General features: G+C 44.1%; 1 protein-coding gene across 6 annotated transcripts in view; it reads left to right on the forward strand.

Moving 5' to 3' along the window:
* Positions 1-15,547, forward strand: part of LOC137562902 (leucine zipper putative tumor suppressor 1-like) — a 116,046-nt gene extending 100,499 nt beyond the window's left edge. For 5 of the 6 annotated variants that reach the window (XM_068274708.1, XM_068274711.1, XM_068274712.1 and 2 more), the window contains 2 exons: positions 3,006-3,535; positions 15,200-15,547. In XM_068274708.1, the coding sequence (XP_068130809.1) occupies positions 3,006-3,509 (504 nt within the window). In that variant the 3' untranslated portion in view covers positions 3,510-3,535; positions 15,200-15,547. Of the gene's footprint in view, positions 1-3,005; positions 3,536-13,038 lie in introns of all 6 variants that reach the window. The other variant, XM_068274709.1, reaches the window with a different exon arrangement.
* Positions 15,548-18,050: the final 2,503 nt, after the last annotated feature.

The raw sequence follows: 18,050 nt of genomic DNA on the forward strand, positions 1-18,050 counted from the left end.
GTACAGCACCAGTATCTGTTCATACATTAGCACCAGTATATGATTTTTTTTTTACATTTTTATTTGGTGTGTGTTGGTAGATGGATAGTCTTATACGGCGAATATATCCCAAACGCTATATTTTAACTGGAAAAGTTGGGGGGGTCATCTTATGTGCCAGAATATACGGTAACTAACAATTGCAAAATCTGTGAGGATAAACTAGGACTTTGCATTGTGCAAACAGGGCATAACATAATATTAATTATATTTAATATTAACTGCTTCTTTCCTCTAAACTAGCACTTAATCTGTGCAAAATATTTGTTCTTGTTGCCCTTTAGCAATCAGAAATGTTCTGATTAGCGCTGTAAAAAGGCAACCTAAAATTACGCACACGTCGGAAGGTGAATGCAAATAGAAACATCTCCTGCAACCAGACAAAAAAGTTGAGCATTAAAAACTAAGAGGAGAAATAATGTAATGAATAAAACTGCTTTTTTTTTTTTTTTTTTTACTATATTCATTTATAAATTATTCAGTCAGTGTTTGCCTATTCTGAAGCCAGTAAAAATAATGCCTGGTCTCCCAACAGGGCTGGGCCGAGGCAGAGGCGAGAGAGGCTCCAGCCTCAGGGCGCAGTATAGGAGGGGGTGCACAACTCACTCAGCTATCATTCCCCGATTCTGTTTGAAGCAGAGAGAAATAAGAAAAGGGGATACATGGCAGTGACTGTAAGGCAGATAACTAGAAATGAAGGTGTTGAGGGGGTTTGTAGGCCCTGTAGGTGTTGAGGGGGTTTGTAGGCCCTGTAGGTGTTGAGGGGGTTTGTAGACCTCTTAGTCTAATAGCAATCAGTGTGTGACTGTTGAGGTGGGAGGGATGGAGGGGCGCACTTTGGTGTCTCAGCCTTGTGTGCTGGAGGACCTTGTCCCGGCTCGAAGAGGAGAATTCCATAAAGCTAAACAGCCTAGGCAAAGCATCACTGGGTGGGAGGCGCTACATACCAATATACAGCAATATATAGAGGTAGAAAGTGTTTCTGATGCTGAAACCAGGAACATCATTATCCTATAAGTGGTAGCCTGAATAATTTACTGCATTCTGCTGTATGTCACGTCAGTGCCTCTTCAATTACAAAAAAAGAAAGAACAGCCAATTGCTGATTTATTACATTTGAGACAAAAAGGAACAGTTGAGATTCCCTGATAGTGTACAGTAGTATATCAGCACAAATTAGCTTAAGGAGACAAATAAAGGAAACAAAGGGACTCACAAAGGTGGGTTACCGCTAAGGCAGCCACTGTGTGTATGCAGGTGCGGAGATTATACCCAACCTCACTCGGGTTAAAGGAAATGATGAACAGGTACCTTTAAAATACACATACCCCCGAAAGTGTCAGGCTATTCCTGTAGTTTAAAAAGTAATTTTTTTTTATTGCCTGATGAAGGGGGTGAATGCCCGTAAAATGCATTGCATTGTTTGGAGTGTTTCGATTAAAGGACTTACGAGGCCAAACTATCAAAAAAAAAGTTAAAAAAGTTAAGTACCTGCATCTCTTTTAAAGACACGGAGGACGTCATCTGCGCCCTCCGTGTCATTCCGCCAGGTCCCCGCCGCTCAATAGCCCCCCCCGGCCGGTCACGACCGCAGGTCCCGGGTCAGGCTCTCCTGCCTCTGCCAATATGGCCGCCAGAGCTGGCCGCGGCTGCGCAGTCCGCACCTGCCGCGAGTGCGGCTGTGCAGCTCTAGGCCCAACCCCCCGATCCACGCTACTGCTACTTTTTTGATAGTTTGGCCTCGTAAGTCCTTTAAAGACATTTACAACTGAATATGAACTAGTTTCGTCTTATCGGGGAGGGAAGTCTACCACTACCTCCCTTTTTTTAACTGGTTTTAACTTATTTTACTCTAAATTGACGCCTCTGTTTAACCATTTAATGACCACTCCCAGGCCTGGATTTACATCACAAGAGCCTATAGGCACAGATGTCCTGGCACCCTAGACTTCGCCCTCCATGAAGCTACACGCCCCCACTCAACTGCACCACAAGTGTTCTGTCTGGCCCAGCTGCCACTTCTCCTTTAGTTCCCTTGCCTGTCATAGGTAGCTACAGGTGTCCCTTAGCATTAGCCAGAGTTTCTCGCAGTATTAAGTAGCTGGTGGTGCCCCCGACTGAAGGGAAATCTCGTCAGTGGAATGCTAAGAGCAGGGTGAGTAACCTCTCATTTACACTCTCATCAGGGCTCTGCATAGGGAAGGTGGGAGGGAGGCACTAGAGGAAGGGAGTGAGCCACCTTTCCATCATCAGGCGCCCGTAGGCACGTGCTTACAGTGCCTTATGGTACATCCAGCCCTGACCACTCCACACCAAGTGGCGTAGATGCGATGGAAGCCCCAGGACCACTTAATGACAATTGGCGTCAAGTCCTGGGATGGGGTCTTGCAGGAGATTGCGTGCGCCGATGCTCCGCTCCGTCATCAGTCTCCCAGTGGCGATCGCAGCTAGGCGACTGTTAGATAGCGAAATCGCTGTCTATTTACATTGTACAGCGCTGCGATCTACAGCAGTGCTGTACTAGGTCCCCCTGGGACCCACAGAAGCGATCGGCTGTCATAGGCTGATGCCTGTGACAGCCGATCGCGGTGATTGGCTGGCAGGATTTGTACAGAAATTAAAAAAAAGAGAAATTTATTTAAAAAATAAACATAAATACATAAAAAAATAAACATGCCGACGGGGATCAGACTCCACTAACAGAAAGCTCTGTTGGTGGGCAGAAAAGGAGGGGGGATCACTTGTGTGCTGAGTTGTACGCCCCTGCAGCAAGCCCTTAAAGCTGCAGTGGCCTAATTTGTGAAAAATAGCCTGGTCACTAGGGTGGGTAAATCCTGTGGTCCTTAAGTGGTTAACAAACTACTAAGTTATTATATTTGAAGGATATGATGCCCAAAATAAGCAATACAAATATTTTATGTATAGCATTTATTATGATTTTGAATGTTTTGCTTGTTTTCTTACAGGTGTGCCAGAAATCTGGGGAGATCGCCTCCCTTCGCCAGCAGTTACGAGAAACCCAAGAGGAGTCGTCTCTTCGTGCCAGTGAAATTCTAAGCCTGAAAACTCAGCTTCGGGAGACAAAGGGCCGGGCAGAGGGTCAGGAGCAGAGGGCAAGGGAGGCAGAGGAAAGGCTACGTGCGATAGAGGCAGACAGGGAGGATCGGGATGACGATACAACAGAGGTCGAGCTGGACTCTCTGCGCACAGAGCTGGAGGCAGAGAGGCAGAACAATGAGCAGATGACCGATGTTTTCCAGAGAGAGAGGAAAACATGGCGGGATGAGAAGGAAAAGGTCATTAGGTATCAGCGCCAGCTGCAGCAAAACTACCTTCATATGTGCCAGCGATGCCAGGCCCTGGAGCAGAGGCTGAGGGCTCTGAGCGGAGAGGACCTGGATGATGGGCCTATCATGACTTTGCCTGACATGGAGCTCTCCTTCCAGGACATTTTAGCCACTGAGATCTGACTAGAATATATGGAGAGAGATTGAGTGTAAGTGTAGCCTGCAAAAGTGAGAATGGCGTAAGTTTGGTGAACTGTGTCAACGTTTCTGAAGGAAAATCTATATAGTGCACATCAGCCATCTTCCTTGCATATTCCAGTACCAGAGAACATGATACTGGTTACTGTGGACAAGAACAAATTTAACTTAACGTGTACATGTAGGGAAAAGTTGTGCAGGGTACTCACCTTGGGAGGGCGAAGCCTCTGGATCTTGAGGATGCTTCCCCTGTCCTTCTCCACTGGCCCGTTCCAGCACTGGGTCCACTTGCTGCTGCTTGTTGATGGTTCAGGCATAAGCATTAGCATGGACCCGCTCAGGCTCCATCAGAAAAAGCCTAGCCCGAGTGGGTCCATGCTACTATGCAGGCGCAGTGCAACCACACTTCGGGGTTCTCGTCACTGGACCAGTCTAGCTGAGGAGGACTGGGGGGAAGCCTCAGTAGGATCCAGCGGCTTTCCCCTCCTGAGTTAAGTATCCAAACTTTGCTGCAACAAACCTCAGGTTTCAAGAACTGATTTTAGGATACGTCCATCTCAACAAAAAGTGAATTGACATTTCAGAAACATCGAGATGCAATTGCCCCCCAAAAATCTTCTCCTTTTTTTCTAAGGCCCGCCTAATGTGTACTGCAAAAAAAGTATAAATTTTTCAAAAAAGGTCACCTCAGTGCCAGATGTCAGGGAACTAGTATGAGGACTCCGTGTCTTAGATCAGGGTAGTTTAGGATTCAAGGGATCCTGAAGTGGGTGGAATACGGAGGCTGCCATCTTCATTCGCTAATAAACAATGCCACTTGCTCAATGTCTGTGCTGATGCTTTGCCTCTAATACTTTAAAGGATTCATGAGCCAAATTAGATTTACTTACCTGGGGCTTCCTCCAGCCCGTAGGAGCCTATGGGCCCGATCCAATTCAATTTTCTGCTAAGCTTTCTTCTAGGAGATAATTTTCATCTTCTGTTAAAAATAACTACTCTGCAACTGAAAAAGTACCAAAAAGAAGGTGAAAAAGTGCTGTCAGAATTAATCTGAGAATATGTTGCTTGCTGGTGGTTGAAAAGGCATTTTATCGATAAGGTGTGAAAATATCCCCTGGGAGAAAACTAGTAGAAAAAGTGAATTAGATCGGGCCCTAATATGTGTCCCTCGCTGCAGCTCTGTTCTCAGCCAGTCTCCCAGGGTTCCCTACGTAATGGCCGCCGACCCGGCAGAAGTGCTGCTCTGTGCAGATCACTAGTGGCCACAGAAGCGCCCGTGAGCGGCTGGGGCATTACTAGCCCTAAAGATAAGTGGCAAGTGCCCTGGATCTATTTCTGTGGTGCCCCAGATGTACCCCAGGCAGAGTCAGCTGTGGTGACTCAATGGCAGGCATGCTAGGAGCCGTGGAGCATCAATCAGGGGTATGCTGGGTACTGTGGTGCATCAATCGGGGTATGCCTATTTATGTGATATGCTACTTTTTTTGTATTAATGGAGAGGGGGCTCCATCAAACATTTTGCTGGGCAGGCCTACTTAGACTGCTGTTAAGTTCATGTAAATTTGGCTCCACCCATGACCACGCCCACAATCTGGTGAGTGGCCACACCCATTTTTCCGTTGGAGTGCCCAAAAGTGCCCCTGATCTCCTAAGATTCTAGCAACACCCCTGGTGAGCGGCCTGACCATGCGCTTGGAGAAGCCGGGTCAGTAGCCGCTACGGAGGGGACCCCGGGATACTGGCTGAAAGCGGAGCTGCGGTGAGGGACACATAGGCTACTAGGGGCTGAAGGAAGCCCCAGGTAAGTAAAACAGATTTTTTTTATTTGCCTCATGCATCCTTTAAGTCACTAGCTCAGAATGAGCATGCAGAACAGGTGGCTCTAGTCTGACTCCACTGGCTCCATGCTTGTTGCAAGTGTGCGACTCAAAAACAACAAAAGCCTAAGGCCCAGTTCACATTGGCAGTAAAAAAATGGTCTGTTCGTGGATCGTAATGGAATGGATCGTAACAGATGTGAACGGATCCAATGTTAACCTATGGATCCATTTGTATTGGCCCATTAAAATGGATACGTTCCGCACACTCCAAACGGACCGCTAGTTTGGTGCTGCAGCAATTTTTCCGCACCATGGAGCCCAGCAGAATGGAAACAGATGCTGAAGGGCTGCATTGGGGGCAATAAGAAATAGATCCTTTCATCACACTGGCTAGAAAACGGACCATTCTAGTCAGCAAAAATCTACTTTGGTGGTGGGGGTCCAGGAGATATATGGGGAAACCGAACGGAATCAATGGAATGGAAATGGGATGAAAACGGATCCCTTCGAACGGAAATCGTCCCAGACAGTTGTGGGCCAAAAGCTCCTGGGCCAAAAGCTCAGCATCACAGCCAGGCAACTGGCATTGTTTAAAAGGGACTGAAGATGGCAGCTTCCATATACACTCCAAGTTGCTGTTAAGCTGTTTGGTTATAATAGGATCAGGTTTGGGATAGTGTACGATTCCCGGTTGGGGTTATGTGATTGCATCCATTAAATACCGTTAGTATTATCTAGACTGTAGTTCAAATAATAAATTAGGAATTGTTTAGTGTTAAAGAGAAACGGTAACTAAGAATTGAACTTCATCCCAAATCAGTAGCCAATACCCCCTTTCCCATGAGAAATATTTTCCTTTTCTCAAACGGATCATTAGGGGGCTCTGTATGGCTGATATTGTGGTGAAACCCCTCCCACAGTGTGATGTCAGCACCTCACAGCACTGAAGTACTGACATCACACTGTGGAAGCCTCATTGCATTGTGGGAAATAACAGCTGTTTCCAACTGCCAAAAAAGTAGCATCTCCTTCCATTGACATCACCTGCCTGCAGTAAAAATGTCAGAATGTAAATCAGGGAAACAAAAGAGTTTACAATGGGCAAACACTGACTAAATCATATATATATATTTATTGTAAAAATTAAGCACTTTTTTAATTACATTATTTTCACTGGAGTTCCTCTTTAAAGTGACTCTAGCACTTTGTCACACAAATCGGTTGAGTCCGTTTATGACCTCAACACTTGTTTATCCTGTTTTTAAGGATTTTTCTGCCTTTAAATGATCAAATCTCCAAAAAGATTTAACAGCTATGGAACTGAGCCATGTAGCACAAAATTATTCAGGTAAATTCAGGCATTGGCTTCATTTGCGCACATTGCTGAGTAATTCATCAAAACTCTATTGCCTTATGGGGTGGCGGGGGATGGGGCATGCTTATATTTTTCAGACTTTTTGAGCAAATATACTCAGCAGTCCACAGCACATAGCGAGCAGCGCTGGGTCATAGTGCATAAGCTGCGGTACCTGCTGGTAACGTGTGGAGGGTGCTGCTGCTACTTACTAAAATGTCCATGAGTCAGCCCCATAATGAGGTATATTTTCTTTTTGAGTCAACAAATCATTTAATAGTTTTCATGTTTTTTAAACAAACCAATCTGCACTTTCTCAAATGCAAGAAGCCATAGTCTTCTAGCTGACATATGTTCAGTACCTTTATCTACCGTTTCTTATTATTTCTGTTACAGCAGTGGTGTCAAACTCAAACACAAAGTGGGACAAAATTAAAAACTGGAATCTAGGCGCTGGCCATTCTCAATGCCTAGTGGCCACATCACTCCCCTATACAGCTACCTGCTATGTAGTGTTTCCCCACCCTCCCTTAAACAGTTCCCTGGGGTCTTGTGCCCCTCTCACTCCCCTATACAGCTACCTGGTGTCTAGTACCCCCCCCCCCCCCCTTTACAGTTCCCTGTGGCTTCATAGTTTTAGCACTTAATCATTTAGTGCTAAGGAGCTTGTGGACCAAATATAATGAAATATGGAGAAACCACTCATGGACCAAATTTGTTGGCACTGCGGGCTAGAGTTGGCCATGTATAGAGGATGGCACATTAGAATATTTCCAAACAACTAGATAATGGAACAGCAATCTCTACCTGAGGGACTTAAGACTCATACGCACGCTAGTTGAAACATGGCTGCAGAAACGAATGTGTGTAGACGCACCCAATACCTCGGACAATGGCTCGATTCAGCCGTGTGCCGTCCGAGGAGCATCACACTACCCTTTCACATCTCCCCTCACGTGACAACACTTGGGCAGAGTTTTGTCTGCCCTTCCCCCCATATAGCAACAGAACATGTCTGAACAGTGTTGGCCCTGCAATTTCCCCCAAGGGATCGAGGCCCAATCCCTGTGGGTGGTAGTTAATCTGACAGAAATCCCCGCAGGCTGAAATGGTTAAAGTACCAGTTTATTGTCCTGGGCTCCCCATGTGATTGAGCGAGCCATGGGCTCCTGGTCACAGGCCAGGCTTCATTCGACCACTTTTGACAAAGCCACTGTGTTCCTGGATAGTCAAGATAATTAGTATTATTCACTTTACTTATGAGCGATTTTCTTGTGTAGGATGATCAGTAGATAAGTTAGCGTCGAAATACCACCTACTGTCAGCAAGTGCAGTTTATGAATCTGACAATCAGTAGGTGTTGCCCTGGTTCTCTCCAGTAGCAGATACATCAAGAATTCAAGTCATCTTTGGGGTCCTACATAGCTTTACCCTGAGTGAGTACCCTAATTTTGCCATATGCCAGCAATACTGCAGTTTTGGCGATATAGGAATGTAATAATTTAAATTAATGTCTCTGCATCATATGCAAATCTCCAAATATGACATTGTGCTCTGCTGTACATCTTCTCCATTCCTATGGCAAATAGCATTGAATACAGGTAAACTGTCTGAGGTAAAGGAGCCTATCGATAGATTAACCGAGACTTTATGCATAGCACCCTCAAAGTGTCTTTCCCCTAGTTTTCCTGCAAAGACCATCTAACCAAACAGACTAGAGTAGCAAGCAGGCAGAAGATTTCATGTGAGCACACAGAGCGAGGTCAAGGACAACATTATACCTATTTTTTTTATGTTCAGGGATTGCTGAGGGTCCAGGTAGTACCTAGTCATCGAATATTGTACTATAACGTGTTTCTGGGGTGTCCATCTTTTTAATTTATTGGGTTTTTTTGTAATTTAGAACTGTTGTGTTTGATGCCAGTAGTTGTTATGTTAGTAGGCTAGTGGCACTTGTGTCAGGGTGGTAATGTCAGGGCTTGTTTCACCAGTCACAATGTATGAAGAGAAGGCCACAATGTCTATGACGCAGGTGGTGTCAGTGGTGCTGCCTCTCGCTTTCATCGTGTTCTGCCTACAGAACTGTGTTAAACATCTCTGACGAGCATTGAGCAGTGCATCGGCATCTTCTGCTTGGAATCTTTTTCTATGTGGAGGAATATTCATGTTTGGCTCACAGGCATTGTGTCCAGACAAAGGCCAGGGCTATCTATAGACATTGGCCTCAATTCACTAAGATTATCTCCTGTCTTTAATAACTCTTCTAGAGTTGTTACCATGGTGATAAGGCATGTAGTATTCAGGAAACCTTTTACCTCAGGCAAACCTAAAGTTAACTCTTATGTCTTTAAGTTAACTCTTCAATCCTTAAAATAACTCCAGAGTTAAAGACAGGCTGTTAATTAACTGCATGTGAAAATAACTACAGAGGAGGTAAATTAACTACAGAGGAGGTAAATTAACTACAGAGGAGGTAAATTAACTACAGAGGAGGTAAATTAACTACAGAGGAGGTAACTTAAGGAACTCTCTTGCCTTATTATCTCCAGCATGATCTTAGTGAATTGAGGCCATTGTCTCCTGATCCAATCAAAAATGGTCAGCTAAGAAATGGATTTCTGTACAGTGCCCATGACCAGGGCCATAACTATAAATCATGGGGCCCCCATCAAAACTTTGATGGAGCCCCCATTGTTCACACTCTTTCCCTTGCCTATCCTTGGTGACCCTCATTGCCTGGGGGCCCATCTTGCAATAAAACAAGTGTGGACATCACAATCTTCACACCCATAGAAAGTTTAGCCACAAAAACACCAGATCTGGAGGATGGACCCCTTTATCAGAGGAAGTAAAGTTGTAGTTAGGGCCCCCTTACAGCTCTGAGCCCCCAGGCGGTCACAGGGGCTGCTCCTCTGTAGTTACGCCCCTGCCCATGACGGATGCAGACACTGCTGGCCCATACAGTCTCAGCAATGATAAGAATGCTTATCCTGGATGGTTATGATTATACCCCTCTTGACAGTAAGGCCAATGGCATTGGTTTCTGCTCTTGCTTTTCAATTTTACTCTTTATGGACTGGCTGGAAGGATCTATGGTGTTTATGCCAGCGCTGCGTAATATCTTGGCGCTTTATAAATACAATAAATAATAATAATGCCACAATCATTCATCAGAATAATCAAATGGTCATCAGATCTTATGACTGCTGTGTAATGTCTAAATCTTCTTTAGGCAGAACACCTGGAATGGGTAAAAATTGTAACTCGCAGGGAGAGAGTAATATGCTCCCCTTTCCGCTAAGGCCCCCAGTTCTTTTCATCTGTATTTGTATTCTCTTTCTGGTGCTGCTGTGACATTAGTGAAGTTCTCTAGATGCCAGGGCCGGATTTCCGGAAAGGCCACGAAGGCCCCCAGGTATTGGGTGGCAGCAGGCCAAGGGGCGGCTTGAAATGGAAGAGGGTTTGCTGCACATAGAGCAAGAGGTTTCAAATTGAATATAGGGGTCGCAAATAAGGAACAACATAGGAAATAGGGAGCTGCTGCCCAAGGAATCTGTATATAACTGAAGGGGGCTGCTGTACATGAATGGAATAGTGGGCTGCAAAAGGAATTGGAGGGGGATGTTGCACACAGAAGGGGAGCTGCAAGAAAGTTGGCCTTGGGACAGAAAAAGTATAAATCTGACCTTGTTAGATTCATCTTCATACAAGAGCACTTCTCTTCTCTCCACCCTTTCTGGTAATGAGGACCACGGAGTGACTAGAGAAAGGGTTGTGACTGACGGGGCCGCTACTTTCTATCCTTTCCTGTGAGTAGAAGCAGAGGGACACATAGCACCTCATATTCTGATGAGTGTGTGGGGTAAAAGACCTGAAAAGTGAAGAGGACCAAGGATCAAAAAGAGCCCTCCTGGGAATGTGAATGTGGGGTTTTCGCCTTTAAGTTTATTTTTCCCTTTGCCTGCAGATATATTTTAAGTTCTATCCAGACAAGGCACAGATTTTTTCCTTCTCACACTGTCTGCTCAGAAATCATCACACAGGTATTTTATGGGGAAAAAAAACAATCATTCTCATTCTTCTCCTCCTCATTATCATCACATCAGCCACTTTCCCGTTCCTAAAAATCATCATCCACTGATTGCTTCTTCCAGCTCCAAAGGTCCTCACATGCGCCTCGGCTCTGATTAGTCTTCTGATTCTGTGATGGCGTCACAGACTAAACAGCCACGTTCTACTGTGACTTGTCACCTCCATCGATGGACGGGCACCACTACAGGCAACAGTTTGCTTTTGCAAAATAATACAATTCTGGTGCTGTTGTTGCACCACCATAAAGGCAATCATTATACAGGCTTGACCATGATAATAAAGTTGTATCTACACCAAGGAAACAAAGATTCATATTTACATGCTTAAAGTGGATCCGAGATGAACTTTTACACATTGCATAATTGTGTTCCTTTCCTATTGTTTATAGGGCATTCCTCAAGCCAAATACTTTTTTGTTTTTGTTATAATACTCTAATTCCCTATAAACTAAAAAAGCCACGCCCACAGGTTTTCAGAGAGTCTTGGCAGTAGCAAGGGCTCATGGGAGCTCAGTCTGGGCAGGAGGAGGGGGAGGTGTTACTAGCCATTGATTCCAGAGGCAGAGGGGAGGAGGGAGGAGGAGAGGGGATTAGGCTGAGTGCTCAAGATGCAGATAAGCCTGCCTCTGTGTAATGTTTACAAACAACATGGCTGCTGTTGTATCACAGTAATAAATAATCATATTCTATTGAAGCTGTTTGCAGCTAGATTTGCTGTGTAAACCATCTAAACTTTAGATAAGATATATAGACAAGTTACTTCTTATAGTTAGTTTTTTATCTCGGATCCGCTTTAAAGGACCGTTATTGCAAAAAATAGTAAAGCGTAAAATGCATGTGTGTGCATTTGCACAAGATTTTTCGTGATAGTGGTCCTTTAATACTTATAATAGATGGTCCCATGTGACCACAAAAAAACGATTGTTTACACGCAGTTACCATTTATCCCAGGTTACAGTCTTTGTTGTGAGCTTCCCATATAAAAGCTACCCAAGATGCCTTCGAAAAAAATATTTTGTAACGTAATATTTGTGTCTGGACACAACTGTAGATTTTATTCAGGTCAAAATGGACAATATAGGATGTGGTATAGCTGTCAAATGTGAGAGATGATTATTCACGAAGGCTGGCAGTTTTCTGTGGATATATAGTGGCTGGACAGTGTACTGGTTAAGGGCACCGTCTTTGACATGAGCAGCCAGGGTTTGAATCCTGGCTAGGGTCAGTACCTATTCAGTAAGGAGCAGGGGCGTAGCAATAGGGGGTGCAGAGGTAGCCACTGCATCAGGGCCCCGAAGGGCCCTCCCTCAATTATAGTATTAGCTCTCTATTGGTCCTGTGCTGGCAATAATCACTTCTATAGATACTTTGAATGATAATAATCATTAAAAAACTGTTCCCCACCCCTTTCTTGCACCTCTGACACTGTGGTTGTCCTTGGCAGGTTTTGGTGCGCCGTATCAATTGTTATGTATAGAGTGCTTGGGGGGCCCCATTGTAAAACTTGCATCGGCTCCCACAGCTCCTTAGCTACGCCACTGGTAAGGAGGCAAGACTCCCTAACACTGCAGGGTGGCCTCTTGAGTGCGTCCCAGTGGCTGCAGCTCTTGAGCGCTTTGAGCCTAACAGGAGAAAAGCGCTATACAAATGTTCGGATTATTATTATTAATCCTAATAACTGCCCTGCAGAAGCTACGAGGCCAGCATATTAAAAGATAACCTGAATAACACATTACACACAGTACTACATACCTAACTATAAATTTGTTACGGGATTGCCATCTACCTTTTGGGAAACACTGAAAATAATCTTACCGGCAGAACTAATGTACATGATGGCATCTGACAGTTGCTCCAGACACTATATTTTCATATCTACCTCTGTGAGGTCCCCTGTCAGAAGATTGTTTACACTATAGGGTCAGGGGGAGGTCAAACACTCAGGCATTGCTGTTGACTTCTTGGAGACTCACAGGGAAACTTGTCAGTGAAATAAAAGAATTTCTCATGATGAAAACCGCTGCTGCTAAAATAAAAGGTGTGTGTGATCTAGGTTTGAGAGGTGAACTTAGAAATAGCTTTTATGTACAACGGAGTGTCTGAGTTTATGTACACTTTAAGAGCTTGTGAGGAGCAATATACGTAGATGTTGTAATCTATATTAAAGGAATATGTATACATTATATCATGCATTGAGGGGAACAACTAGCACTTTATCATCCATGTACTGTATATTGTGTCATCTGCAGCTAAAAATGCTGGGAAGCATCTTGGATTGTGCATAAAATAAATCCTTTTTATGCTTATGGGTCCTATTAGGTCATCAAGTAAGTGATTTCATTATCTGTGGAGCAAGTTCAAATCAGAACTATGAAAAGACTTTTGGCTAATGGAACAAGCATAGTCCTGAAATATGGAGTCATTTATTCAACTTGTGTAGTGCTATTACAGGTGTGTCAGCTTTTATTAGTGCTTGCTCAACCTAGAAACTTGTGACTTTTGGAGAACAGGACATAGAATAAGACTTCAGTTTCATTTAGTCTATCCATACCACAGAGTAAGTGATATGGTCATTTATGGACATGAAAGTCACTGTAACTCAGGAGGACATCTCATCTAGGACACTCAGGTGGGTTGCTGGAAATGCAGGAACTAGGTATGAAGTGGACAATCCCTGTAAAGTCCTATATAGCCTGAACACTTCTAAGAACTTTACCAATGCCTGACAACACCAATTAAAATGGTAGACAGCAACTAGGGAAGTGAACGTCTAGCATTATTATCTATCACAACTGAAGCAATCTCTCATGGATTTGACTCATAGCTTGATGGACTGTACTGCTAATTCCATGAAAACATGTCTGAAATAAGCTCTGCTCAACCTCATCAAAGCATAGGTATACCATTCATGCATAGCAGACCATTAACAAGTACACTTCTGGTTTCCCCCCACTAATATACCAGTCACTTACTAGGCAGATGTCTTTAGAACATGGGAACATCTCCCACAGTTATATAAACACAAATCATGGTTCCCGCCAACAAGACTTAGATGGGGCCTCCTAACATTCACATCCATGTCACTCACCTCATGTCCTGGGGTTCCATCCACAAGGAATCATTAACAAGTGAGGCCACCATGATCCTCTACCATGACAGAGTGGCCACCATAACTCCCTCCTCCTATAACAAGTGTGACCACATCAGGAGCTCCAAGGGGGTGTTAACGTATTAAAGGGCTGGATGAAGAGTAGCAGAGGGTCCTCAACAGCCCTGAGAGGGACACATAAGGGGGGTGTAAATTCAGAGGAGGGGGATGGAGCTATGAAGATGGTGGGTAAGCAATGGCGAACAGGTAGGTCTTTACGGCCTGCTTGAATGAGTTGACCGTGGAGGTGAACCTGACGAGGAAGAGGCTGCTCTGGAGAAGTCCTGGAGCCTCACGAGTGAGCAAGTGATGCAAGAGGTAGACATCCACAGAGTGTTAGAGAAGCAGGGAGAGCGGGTTTGGGAGTATCTCTAGATGAGATCTGAGACGTAGGAAGGGGAGGTATTGTGGATAGATTTGCATGCCAGGCAGTAAGTGCACCTCCTCTCCACCAGTCTTTCATATTCTGTAATTACTGAGACAGACATTGAATTAACCTATAAACACAACTGTATACTACAAAGACTTTGTATTGCTGTCTGTAACCTGGGATCCATCTCTACCCACGTACATACCTTCATTTAGCACCATGACATTTTCTATGAAAGCAACCTCCATTGCATCATTACTCGTCTGACAATGATTACAGATCAATAGCTAGCACAAGCAGTAAAACTGATATGTGTCTGCTACCAAAAGGAAAACCATCAGTTAGACTTATTGACAACATGAAAAACTTAATTTGGGAATTCTGGTACTTTTATATTACAGATATTAAGAGATTCACAGAGAGAATAGGTGATAAAGTAGAAAAGGCCTATAGAAAATGTCTCGTGTGCATTATGTGCGCACATGATTGCGGTATACACAACTGACATCGCATGAGACTTGGAGGCACTGGATGGCTGTATTTTGTGTGTGTGCGTGTGTCTGCCATGTGCAGTCTATGGAGTGTCTGCAGGACTGAGAGTACAAATAGTGTATTTTGTATATATAGAGAGCCCTTCGTATATATTACCCTATATGGTACTTATGTTTCCTTTTCATTTTTGTGCAAATTGCCACAATACTGTGTTGTGGAGTTTGTACCGCACGCAATCCATGTGTTCTGTGCAATGATAGGAGTACAGCTATTAACAGGACGGGCAGAAGAACTAAATGGACTGGGGTGCGGAACCCTAGAGGATTCTTGTTACGTTCTTGTAGCCGATAACTGGAGGAAGGTGGAGAAAATGTGACAATCATGTGCTGGTCTTTTGCAGATGGAGCCTTTGGACAATGAGTTTGTGAAAGGCGGGGCCAATGAGATGCCCTCTTAAGAGTGGATGATTCTTTAAAGATATACATCAGGATAAGAGGAAAAAGCATTGATGACTTCTTGCATTGCAGAAGAGGTCCGTATCTGTCTCTTCTACTAGTAGACGCACATCTAAGGATTTAAGTGACCATTGTCATGCTAAGCCTTTGTGAATATGGGGTGGTGTTGTCCCACTTACCCCCTTTGTCAATATCTGGGGTGGGGTGGGGGCCAGTATAACTTACATGGGAAGGGGAAGCCATAATTCTTTGTGTCTGGTGCAGCCTGGAAGCTGCCTAATGGAAATAAATACTATGAGATTTGATGTTTATATTATTTAAATAAAGAAATATATTGCACAGTGTGTTGATGTGTTATTTCCCACCATGAACCCTGATTCCTTTACATGTACCTGAGATTAATGGGAGAAAAGGATTATTACTTACCTGGGACTTCTTTCAGCCCCCTGTAGTTCATCAGCTCCCTCGATTTTCTGCAGCCATGTCTCAGTTGCAGATTACTGCGCATGCGCGGTCACGGCAATGCGCACTTCCTTGCCAGGAAGCATTCTGCCCATGCTCAGTTCATTTTCTCATAGCTGGGAGTGTTACAGTAACTGCGCTTGCCCAGAACACTCCCAGCTATGAGAGTGTGCAAAGAAGGAGGTGTGCAACATAGAACAGCGCATGCGCAGTGGTCCACAACCCAGCTGGATTGCAGACTTCACAGGAGCACAGCGGATCTGATCAGGAGGACATCAAGGGAGCAGATTGACTACAGTGGGCTGGAGGAACCACCAGGTGATTAAAAAATATTTTCTTCAATTAATTAACTATAAACACTTACCTTTGGATAATCCCATGTGAGTATCCTAGGAAATGTCTCATGCTATTATCCTTGGATACATGACGAATGACTAAGGGGGCAAACACGCATGTCCATCCTAGCGCTGGCACATGCTATATTAAGTATAGCAAGCCCTGGCAGAGCATCTTTGAAAGCCAATGCATGGTTAATTAAGAATATTCAAATACTTTTTTCGTTGTTACGTTTTTACTTCATTTGAACCTTTGTGGATATGGGTAAGAGGTACTTTAGTACCCCTTGCCCATTTCACAGTGGAAGGGGCAGGCATAATGGGCCCCCCTTGTTAAAGAGGAACCCCTGATGCCACCATGAACCCCCTGGGCATCAACGCCCCACCTCCTCCTGGGCACCAGAGGTGGGGAAGAGCCCATTGTCTATGGATTGGACAAAGGCTTTAGGGGAGAAGGATGGCTTGGCTTCCCCTCTCTTCCAGAGCCCCCCATACCATGGACCATGTAGTGCCAGTATAGCTCAGGGTTCGAATCCCCATGCCATCTGGGCTCTGCAATCTGGCTCTCCCAGCCTGCATGGGTGACAAAGGAGTAAAGAGACTTGGGAGGAGGGGAGGGGGCACGCTGTCAGTTTTCTTAAAATTTATAAAATGTGTATAAAGTGCTTGAAAACTAATCAAATTGTAATTTTACCCAGATTAAAAACCATTTTTTCTTTGAAGTATTCAAAATAGATTCTCAAAAACTACAGGATCTTTTTGGAAAAAATATTTTTAATTGTTCCAACTATTTTCCCGATGATACCTGGCAAATTTGGTGAAGAATGCATTTATGGGGGCTTTGCAATTAACCGCAGAAGTCAGTGGTATTGACTATAATGTAATGGCAGAACCGTTCCGAAAGCGGAATTACCTGGGGGAATTTGGAATACCGGCGTATTCGGGATTTGGCATTTCCGACCTGTGAGCTTAGCATCAGTTGTGTGTAAAATGTTCGAGGCTAGGTTCACAGTGGAAAATTGTGTTGTGATGCGACGTTAAAGTCGCAACACAGCATTACAACACAATGCACCAAAAAAGTCGCAACGCACCTTAACGGTCCGTTACTGTCACATACAGTAGATACAGTGGAGCATACAGGCAATGAAAAATATGCTTTGCTGTATATGGTAACGTCTGCATTTAGAGGTAACGCACATCAGCAATGTGTTACAATAAACGCAACATTTACAATGCGACTTTAACGTTGCACTGTAAACGTCGCATAGGGTTAACATTGCAGTGCCCCTGCAGGCATACTAAAGAATGCCATAGCAGAGAATAAAATAATATCAGTTTAGCACCATGGGTTTAGTGAAGACAGGTCTTGTCTCACCAACATCCTCACTAACAAGTTTTTATGAAGTGGCAAATGCAAAGTTTGATCGTGGGAAAGCCATATACTGTATGTACTTAGACTTTGCAAAGGCTTTGGCACTGTTCCCCAAAATAGCTTGGTGCAGAAGCTGAGGATACAGGGGCTAGGGGAAAATGTGTGTATGTGGATAGAGAACTGGTTAGAAGATACCCAAACTGACATGTGGCATGATGAGATAGACATGGGTATGTACAGTGCCTAGCACATAAATAACTATGCTGTGTTACTTTTTTCTTTCTCTGCCTGAAAGAGTTAAATATCAGGTATGTAAGTGGCTGACTCAGTCCTGACTCAGACAGGAAGTGACTACAGTGTGACCCTACTGATAAAACATTGCAACTATAAAACACTTTCCTAGCAGAAAATGGCTTCTGAGAGCAAAAAAAGGGGAATTTTCAAAATGGGAAAATGTTAGCATTGGATCCTGCAAGGGTTAATGCAAGGTCCTTTCCTTTCCAATGTATTTATTAAAATTCTGCATGTCAGCTCACTGCTCATAAAATTCTATGAGCCTGTTCACAGTACAGCGTTATAACTGATTGTGTTATTTTAACTCGCTGCATACAGACTTTGTATTGGGCC

The sequence above is a fragment of the Hyperolius riggenbachi genome, chromosome 3 (assembly GCF_040937935.1).
Source record: "Hyperolius riggenbachi isolate aHypRig1 chromosome 3, aHypRig1.pri, whole genome shotgun sequence".
Taxonomy (NCBI): domain Eukaryota; kingdom Metazoa; phylum Chordata; class Amphibia; order Anura; family Hyperoliidae; genus Hyperolius; species Hyperolius riggenbachi.